The 10,493-nt window shown below is 35.1% G+C and overlaps 1 protein-coding gene across 3 annotated transcripts in view; it reads right to left on the bottom strand.

Annotated features, from left to right (window-relative positions):
- Positions 1-1,557: 1,557 nt before the first annotated feature.
- The window catches only part of LOC113062388 (trafficking protein particle complex subunit 9), a 182,545-nt gene continuing 173,609 nt past the window's right edge, over positions 1,558-10,493 (bottom strand). For 2 of the 3 annotated variants that reach the window (XM_026232210.1, XM_026232213.1), the window contains exons 22-23: positions 3,389-3,612; positions 1,558-2,217 (exon numbers count right to left, since the gene is read on the bottom strand). In XM_026232210.1, the coding sequence (XP_026087995.1) occupies positions 2,041-2,217; positions 3,389-3,612 (401 nt within the window). In that variant the 3' untranslated portion in view covers positions 1,558-2,040. The remainder of the gene's footprint in view (positions 2,218-3,388; positions 3,613-10,493) is intronic. The other variant, XM_026232214.1, reaches the window with a different exon arrangement.

Here is a 10,493-nt window from a genome sequence, read left to right as displayed (position 1 = left end):
TATTTTCCCAAGATTATTTCATATGTTGTATCATTGATTTAATTATCTTTGTATAAGGAGATACCAATTATTATTATTATTTTTTTTACTTTCCAATTCAAAATTGCTTTATATAAAATAATTTAATTATTGATAAATACTAAATAATATAATCAATTACAGTTGTAAATACTGTGATAATATAGTGGTATTTCTAAAAATTAAATAATGTTATTTTATTATTTTATATCTATTAAAGAACTCTTATTTACTGTAATTTATACTATACAGGACACCAAGTTTCTGCTCCAAAAGTGGCATCTCATTAATGATGGTTTAAATTACTTTCAGTCAACTTCAGTTTCTTATGACAACGCAATCAAAACCGAATTTATTTATTTAGTTTTAGAGTTAACTGACATTATTCCTCGTGTAACCTAAATATTCGTCATAAACGGCCATTGTAATATTATCTGAACACTCAGATGAATCATATTAAAAGCAAATGACCTCTTCTGTAAATGATTCTGAGATTTAGAGACACAATTTGGTCAGATGGACTTTGAGACAATCTCAGCTCTGGAATCCCTGAGTGGACGTTTAATGCTAATGGAATTACTGCAACTGCAATCACTTACCATTACAGCACATAATGTAGACCATTTCATCCGCCTCTTGCATTATCATCGCTGGACCGCACCACAATAAAAGCATTAATATCACATCAGCTCACCACAGAAAAAAGACCTCAGTTCCTAGAACAATATGAGGTGAAAACCAGCACATTCATATCCTGTCATGCTCATGTTGTTGTTGTTTTTTTGCATTTTAGAGCAGGTCTGAAACACATTTAAGAAATGAATCCTAAAGTGTTGAAAAACTCTTCAAACCACTATATTTTTATTATATTTTGAGTTTTTAATGAACATTTAATCAATATTTTATCTAATTTGTATGACTGCAAAGTCAAGTAAAGTCAACATACCAATTATTAGATCATATTCATAAACAAATACATTGAAGAGACTAGACCAGTTTCATAATTACACAAATGTGAATCAAAGTCGTGGTTCCCACACGCTGTCACAAACCCATTAATGCATCAACCCCCAAAAACCGATCCAAATGTGCTAAAAGCTGGATGCATTCATACATGAAAATTGTGTGTAGACCATATTTTCATGCACTATTAATGCAAACCCCCTACAAAACCTGCAGAGAACATATCCAGGTCATATTTCAGCCCAAAATCAAAAGACAGAGGTAAATCATGTTTTTAGAATATTTATTATTATTTTGTTTTTTTTAGAACTAAGAATTATTTTGGAATTCAGAGTTTCTTATAACAATTAAGAGCATTTTCCCTCCAACTCTCATTACTGCAATGCAATGCAATGTAAAAAAAAAAATACAAATCAAATTTTAAAATTTGATGATGATTGTTTTAGCATTTTTATACAATATATTACAATATAATAAATAATGTAAATACTGTAGTCAAATTATTGTTATATATGTATATATATATAATTATTCAATATTATTGAAAATAAAATAATTATATTGCAGCATTGCAGCAATATAATTCTGAGAATCAACATTTACAATTATAAGAATTACAAAACAAACAAATTCTAAAATATTAACCAAACACATTACAGTAATGAGGTTTAAGATAAAAAGTTCTTATTTGTCATAAAAAGAAGAAGGGCTTCAACTAAATCAAATTTTCATTTCTGGGGTGTATGGGGGTAAAATATGAGCTGGAAACATTTTCATAAGTTAGTTTCATCAGGGCTAAATTGTAAGACCTCCTTCGATGTTGTCACTTTGTGGTTACCAAATGTAAATGTTCCTTATCCTCTTGTCTGTGTCTAAAGAGGAGAATGAGGGCTTCAGAATGGAGCGTAAAGTGGAAGATTTGGCATAAATTAAAACATCTTCAAACTCTAAAGGCTTCATACACTAGAAGTGCACTTGCTCTAGATTAGCTCAGTAGTCCTCTGAAAAACAGCAGATCTCTTCCAGAGTCTGTGAGGTCAAAGGTCAGAGTTCAGAAGGTCAAGCGGCTGCTTGGATTGGCTCCTGGGCTCTGATGTGGACGCTGGGCAGACAGAACCAGGCGGGCGGCAGGTCACGAGCTGTGCTCTCATCTTGAAACTTGATGTTCAGATAGAAATCACCGGTGTATAAGAAGAGCAGGGCTCCCACACACACAGAGTTCTCTGTAGGGTTCACCTGCGGACGAGAACATCACACACCTCAAACACCTGCTGACTTCAGCACTTCCTCTTTAAAACAACCAAACCTAGACCACTGCAAGTGGAACAAAGGAAAGGGATTTCTGGTCTTAAAATGGCCTTGGATCTCACTTTGCTCCAGTTTAGTGATTCAATCTACATCATGTTTTTAGAATAACATCAGTAGTGTTATTTAAAATATATATTTGACAATTTCACATAAGCTACCAGTTTCAGACACGTATAACTGAATTTAAGCTTCTCTTGGTCTTAAAAACACCTTAATCTAAAGGTTTATGATGTAATGCTTGTAATTATTGTTGGTACAAATAAATCAATAAATTCAATTACTCATACAGTTTAATTTGATTCAGTTTAATTAAGCATTATTATTATTATTATTATTATTATTATTAATAGCAGTAATAACAATTAAAATAAAAAATGTATTTATATAAATAAATGCATTTATATATTTCTGTCATCATTTCACATAAACTATACCAGTTAAAAGATTGGATAAAACACTGCAAGGTGAAATTTTGGGTGCAAAAAATGAATTTATGCTTCACATTATCTTTAAAACATTAAAGGTTTATGATTTAATATTTATAATTATTTTGTTTGTACAAATAAACAAATTACTAACATACATATATATGTGTGTGTGTGTGTATGCATTACAAATATTGAAAAAAATATTATGCAACACTACATGTATATTAATATATTTCTGTCATTATTTCACATACACTATACCAGTTAAAAGACTGGACGTTTTCATCTAAAGGTTTATTATGTTATGCTTTTAATTCTTTCTGAATAACTAAATAAAGCAAAATTTGTTTTCATTTGTTTACATAACTCCCATACTTTTTTATAGTTATGATGATTTTACTCCAATGTGGAAAATAACACTAATAGAGAAAAAGTAGATGCGTGTTAGTGTATAAGCCAAATGTCTTGCAAACCTCTCTCGAAAGAAACAAAATCATGTGAAAACACCTTAAGAGTCTCAGAATGGACACAAAATGATTGGGGGAAGCTAAATGTGGATTTCTGTTTTGTGTAAGTGGGTCTTGAACACCTCGAGGTGACTGTGACTGAGAGCTAGACGAGGACGTGACCCGGCTCAGACCGAGTCCTGCTGCTGTGCGTCATTGGCTCACCGTGCCTATGTAGAAGGTGTTGGAGCCGATGAAAGTGACGGCATCCTGCAGGTCATAGTTTTGGACTCCGTTCTGATAGTCTTGGAAGGGGACGACGGTCAGAGAGAACGGCCCGACGGCGCTCTTGCTGCGGTTGGTCAGTTTCACCTCTAATGGCACAGCGTCTCCGACCCTGCAGTCAGCGATCACGTCACAGTCACACGGCTCACCGTTAACCACAACATCTGCAGAGAGAGAGAGAGAGAGAGAGAGAGAGAGAGAGAGAGAGAGAGAGCGGAGAAGTTCAGCCGGAAGCATCTCTTCTCTTACACCGCGTAGACATGCTTTATAAACTATATCCAAAAAAATCTCACAAACTTCAAGGAAAAACGATCTATTCAACATTATATCACTTTGCCTTCAAACAGATCATAAAGCCATCAAATATGAATATGCACAGAGCGATCATTACACACGGTCTCATTCGTTAAAAACAAAATGAACTCCACCACTATGCATGAATCAAAACAGCTTGAAATGTTTAACACAGTGCAAAACTCCCAGGATTTAAAGGAATGAGCATGCAGGCACTGAGAAACAAATACCGCCAAATATCAAACACAGAATAATGAAGCACCACTTCAGGAAAATAATACTTCCAATATTTGTGATGCAAATGAACATGAATTGTAAAATGTAAAAATACATGAATTATATATATTTAAAAAATTACATTAAATAAATAAATAAAAGCTGTAGAAAATTACCTACTGAAAGCAACAGTTAATTCAAAATCAAATATTTCAGCTCATTATAATTTCAAAATCATAATAAAAAAAAATATAAAAAATGACCATAAACTTATAAATGTTATTGTAATTTGGACACATTTTTGCAGAACAATTGCTTTATTCCACTTTCACTTTATATATTGCTATTTCAGTTGATCATGAACCTTAGTTCTGCCTCTCAGTGAGTCAAACAGTGGTGACCCATGATGCACCGGGACTGATCTCAGAGCAGATCAGGAAGAAGCGCTCACTAAAAATAAAAAAGAAACCATATATATATAAAAATAATACAGCTTATGTGTTATAGTTAAGAAAGTAGCATGTCTCTCTCTCTCACATGCTCTCAGCTGTCACTATCTATCATGATGAGGAGTTGTCAGTGTCTCTTCAAGTGCCGGAGGCAGGGCTGTCACACGAGCCTCGTCCCTGGAGAGCAGCATGCTGGGAGATGTGGTCCCTGCGGGCCTCTGTCAATGACATCCAGACAGACAGCCTGCGCCGCGGGACTACAGCAGCTCACTGCAGGACGGGTCCCGCACAGATAAATAATCTCTCATTGACAGGACAGCTGTAGATGTCAGGAACGGCAGCGCTGCTCTCCCAGGACTAGGTTTAAGCTCTGTGAAGCGGCAGGTACGGCCGTCTGTTTGGGTAATGATGATTTAACAGTTGCTATCACAACCGTGAAGGCAAATGTCAAGCTTTTATTATAAGCAGAGCCCAAATGTTTAGCTTTGCATCATCAAATATTCACGGTCCCTCGACTGACGTAAGACTTGGTGAAATAAAGTTTTTCACTCTGCAAACCCAAATGTTATTTCAAGTCCCAAAATAGCATTTCACCAGAAACAGAAAGCAGTTTTGGAACAGAACAATGCCACCGGCACCGAATAAACACAAGCTGTTCAATCAAGATTCATTCCAACAGCTACGGTTTGTCTTTAAATGCCAAAGATCAAACACTGATCAAAAACACTGCCACTTAGCTATCAGAATAATAATGTGATGTACGGAACAATATTCAGCTGAAAATAGAGCAAAGCTGGATTCATGAAAAAATGGTGTTTCATTGGCCATTTTTATTTTAAATATTTACACACACACACACACACGCACACACTTCAGTAGCCCATGTATTAAATGAGAAAATCTCTACAGGTGAATCTCACCAGACTGGTCAAGGGGATGTCTGGGAACATTTCTCATAATAAAATATTTTGCAAGAAAATGATGCTCATACAGGCCCATTTGTTGGACATGATTCATCTTCATGAAAACGAAACACATTTACCCTTATCCTTATTACTGTAATGCAATAAAATAAAATGGATGGATGGATGGATGGATGGACAGAGAGACAGATAGATAGAATGACTTTAGACCTTTTGACAGCTGAAGTATGTAAAATGTTGAATTGTTCTGTCTGTTTCTCAACTCCAAACTACTACAACAATAAGTCAGATTTGATAACGTTAAAATTAAATAAAGTAAATATTTATGCATGGCAGCATTTGTAAAATTTTTCTATTCATGTTTTAATTAAAAAAGCATTGGACTACACTGCAGTATTACAGAAATGAAACATTTCAGGATGCATTACAGTAATGTTTATTTAGGTGACGAAAAAAAAGCTTAATATTCATATAAAAAAAGTTATTAGTTTAATATTCGTAATATTCTTGATTTTGTGCTGACATTTAAGCTGGAGTGGAAGTAGCATCAGAAAGTCCACCAGTAAGAGTTAGAGCACACAAATGCCCACGGATACAGCCGGATCTGCATGAAAACAACACACTACAACACACACCGGCACCAGATCTCATACACACGGCTCTGGAGCGACACCTTACCAAGTGTTCCATTTCGTTTTATAAAGAGCTGTTGCTAGGAGATGTGACAATGATAGGTAGATCATCTGCGGACGGGTGGAGATATTCCTTCATGAGGATGAACAGAACAAAGACAGAGAGAGAAAGGGCCAATCAGGCATGCAGAGAAATGCAAACTCTCTCTATATATATATAAAAAAAAACACATTTTCCGATGAAAAAGGGAATAGTGTTTACCAGTGCAAAACTCCACCTCAAGTCAGAATGATTCAGCTTAGTTTATTAAAGCTCCTGCTATTAAACACAACAATCAGCAGGCAGTATACTTGCAAAATGTATAATATATATTAATAACACTGAAAATTACACTGAAAACTACCTATACGTATTTATTATTGTTATTATTAAGAACAAGAGGAACAGGATAGGTAATTTTCATTTTAAAGCCCAATACAGCACAAACCCTTCAACAAGTACATTGGTCATGATGTGCACGCAAACGGTTTGGAACAAACTCTACAGAAGGGTTTCTACCCAAAGGTCTGGTCTACTAAACGTACTCCTAAGCTTTCTTAGATTCTAAAACATGAATGTCAGCGATCTATGAACAGCCCTCTTGTTAATGTTTAACCATGTGGTCATTTAGATGAATTATTAAGCTGAGTTATACTAAGGTGGAGCGCGGTCATGTAATGTAACAGCATCAATTTTACTTGGAAATCTATATAAAAGCACAGAATCAGCAGGCCGGTGACCTCAAGAAGAGTTTTTATCTTCTCATCCCATTTCCTCCACATTAGCGCTGACTCTCGCTCGGCAAGAGCCATCCGCAAACATGAAGGTGTCTGGGGCTTTCAGGCCATTACAATCACACTAGTGTACCTGCTCGAGAGTTTTATTCCACAAGGCTAAAGGAAACATTCGTCTGGTCTTCTTCAAGATCAGGGCACGTTTTCAAGTGCACTACTCAACGCTGAAAGAAACTCTAGTGGGAATCAGGTCTGAGGGACACAAAAGACCCCTTTCAATCTGCTTGTTCTGAATAGCAAAGCTAGAGAGGAGAGCAATGTCCTTCAAACACTGTTCTGCCTGGTTGGCGCGCCGCTATTAATCAACGGTGAAAGAACAAGAGAGATATCTCTCACTGTCATTGCTGAATCAAGCGCTTAAAAATGTGTGGTGAAGACAGAATGGTTACGTAAGATCAATTAGTTACAACGCTTCGAAGTGGCACTCTATTGAAATGCCTCAGTGTTCTTTTTCTTCCTCTTCACAAAATTCTCAGGTTAATTCAGCTCCAACCGCTTAACAGAGTTCTTTAGCACTTCAATTGAAATCCCCACTGAATTACCATGATTACGAGTTTCAACTTGTAAAAATAGCTCATACCTGAGTCAGAGGATGTGAACAGGTCAGAATAAAATCTTTCAGATGCCACTTTGTAATTCAGGGCACTTCAACATTGAAAAATCTATAACCACCATTGATGATGTCACTGTAATATTTGCATACAGAATTGAGCTTTTTATTCAAAATCAAAACTTCAGTGTATGCAATGTTTGCTGAACTGTATGATCTTTTCTATTATGCATTGACATGCATACTGATTTGTTATAGCTTTTTCCTTTCATGTACACATATGGACACTGAATTGAATGCATCTACATCATTAATGCAAATATACCTTTAATGTGAAGGACTAGATCACTGAATGAGTAAATGAATTTGATGTTTCTTTCATACATGCAACATGTGTACTGAATAATGATTGCTTTTTTGTCATGCACGTTTATGCACGCTGAAATTAATACATCCACTTGTGATTAAATGAAACATGTGAATAAATGTTTTTGTGTGTGTGTGATGCAAAATAGCATGTGAGGCATACTGCAAGTTTGAAATGCAGTACTTATAACATGAATAAAAAAAATACTACAAATGATAAAATGTAACATTTATTAAGAAAAATTATTACATGATATATATATATATATATATATATATATATATATATATATATATATATATATATATATATATATATATATATATATATATATATATATATATATATATATATATATATATATATATAGTATGTGTGAATTAGTGTGTTATTGTGTGTGTGTGTGTGTATGTGTGTGTGTGTGAGTGTGTATATCAACATCAACATAGAATTTTTTTAATTTGCATCAAAAACTAAAGATACGAAAAAAATGCATTGTTTAAAGGGACTAATTAAAATAAGAATTAAAATTGAGAACATTTAAATGTAAAATACATTTTAAAAATGAAATGTATCATACTATAAATTCATTAAGTATTAAAAAGAAATATTTTATATGTATTAAGAAAAAGAAATAAAAGATTTCAAATGAAAAAACAGTACATGACTTCCTGTGCCAACTCTGCCACACAAATCTCGATTCTTACATCTGATCAAGGAGATGAAGATGAAAGCCATTTGTTTTAGTATGACAAACAGCATTTCTATTATATTTTTGCACTGTCACATTCACACTGGCTATGAAATAAAGAGACTGGCATCAAACTTGGCTGAGAACCTCCGGCTGGCGATACGTCTTTCTACAGAGAGGGCTTGATCAAATCAGAACTTCCCGTTTTGGACAACACTGAAATCATCTCAACTCAAAATCACTCCTGTTCATTTCCAGCTTTAATTATTCCTATCCTGGATCCATCCTGCCACATTCTTCCCTCGGCCCCCGGCCTGATCTGGCTGGATATTCACGATCAACAAAGGTGACAAACAAAATTCATAGAGGCAGCACATGCCTCCCTGCACCAAAAGATAAAGAAGCTCCAGGCTCCAACTTTTGCAAACAAATAAGTCAAAGGTTCACTGAGCAGAACAATACAAAGTATCAAACACAAACATATTGCTTTTAACTAGGACAATGGACAATTCTCAAAGCATTTATATATATCTATATAGAAAGAGAGAGAAAGAGAGAGAGAGAGAGATAGAGAGATGATTTATAAAAACAAATCTATTAGAATAAGTACAACAAAATAAATATAAATAAAAAATGTATTTACATTTTTATCATTATCATTAAAATTAAAATTAAACAAAAATAAATAGTATTATACATTTCTTGTCCTCTCACACCAAAAAATGGTCTGAATTCCTAGAAAGGCCCACGGAGACTCGAAGCTCACTGTGAATTGTTTAGAACGCTGAGCTAACCTGACAGACGCTGACCAATAATCAGCTACGCCTGATCCACAAACACAGATTACGACGTCAGTTCTGCTGTGAAAATACGGCTGCTTTGACGAACACAACCTGCAAAGCTGATCAATGACGGAGGAAGACGGAGCTTGGCAAGGTTACGCAGGGAAACTGCTCTACAGAGCTGTCGGATGAGCAAAGCAGCACATAAAACGAGAAAAGGAAGTTGGATTGGATGTGAGTTGTTCTCCGCAGGAGGTCCATGTCTACTGGAGATTTCTTTTGGCTTTACAAATGATTAATCTAAACTAGATCCACTGCACTAAATGATATGTTGATCGTCCTCCTTTGAAGATGCTGTGGATCTTTGACACACCACTGCAGATCTTTTCAGAGGCAATAAAGGACAGTGCTGGGTTGAAGCAGAATGTGACACATTCTATTTGGACAAATAAATAAATAAATAAATAAATATGCTGTGAACAATTTCAGGCCCAAGTCTGTAACCTCAAATGCCATATTGAATCTGTCAAATGCATAAAAATGTAAATGCCAATAAATATAATATAGGCTTTATCCAATTTCTAGTGTCTGCACTTAACCCAGACTTTCTCACACTGGAGGAATCCACCACTTGGGCAAATATTAAATCAGCACTAGCCACAGATGAATTGACACTTACTGCTTGCCTGTTGCCAACATAGCCACTTTGCAGAAAGGCCTCTACTTGGTCCTACAGTTGTCATTTGACATTGTCATTTTAAATTTCAATGCGACAAAGCAAAATGGCACACTTAAAGTGTTGGTACGTTACAGATATGTGGCTTGTTTGTGATGTTCTGAAATGGACTAAACTGTCCCATTTTCTTCTTGGTTCATTCACTTTAAGAAGCTACAGTATTTCAAAACATACCAAAATTTAGCTGAAAGCAAAAGAGATAAACAACTTCTCTGCAGACTTTTACTGGCCTTCTTTCTGTTCATCATGCTTATATCAATTTGAGCTTGAATCCAGGCTGCATCTGAAAAATGACTTTCCTTAAAGGGATAGTTCACCAAAAAATTAAAATTGCCCCATGATTTACTCACCCTCAAGCCATTCTAGGTCTATATGACTTTCTTCTTTCAGATTTATTCAATCGCCGTTATATTAAAAAATGTCCTGGCTTTTCCAAGCTTTATAATGGAAGTGAATGGGGGTTGAGATTTTGAAGCCCAAAAATCCATCATAAAAAGTGTTCCACATGGCTCTGGGGTAAAGAACGGCCTTCTGAAGTGAAGCGATGAGTTTGTGTAAGAAAAATATCCAT

This window comes from Carassius auratus, chromosome 44, assembly GCF_003368295.1.
Source record: "Carassius auratus strain Wakin chromosome 44, ASM336829v1, whole genome shotgun sequence".
Classification (NCBI taxonomy): Eukaryota; Metazoa; Chordata; class Actinopteri; order Cypriniformes; family Cyprinidae; genus Carassius; species Carassius auratus.
This window is presented reverse-complemented; position numbering and strand designations above follow the sequence as displayed.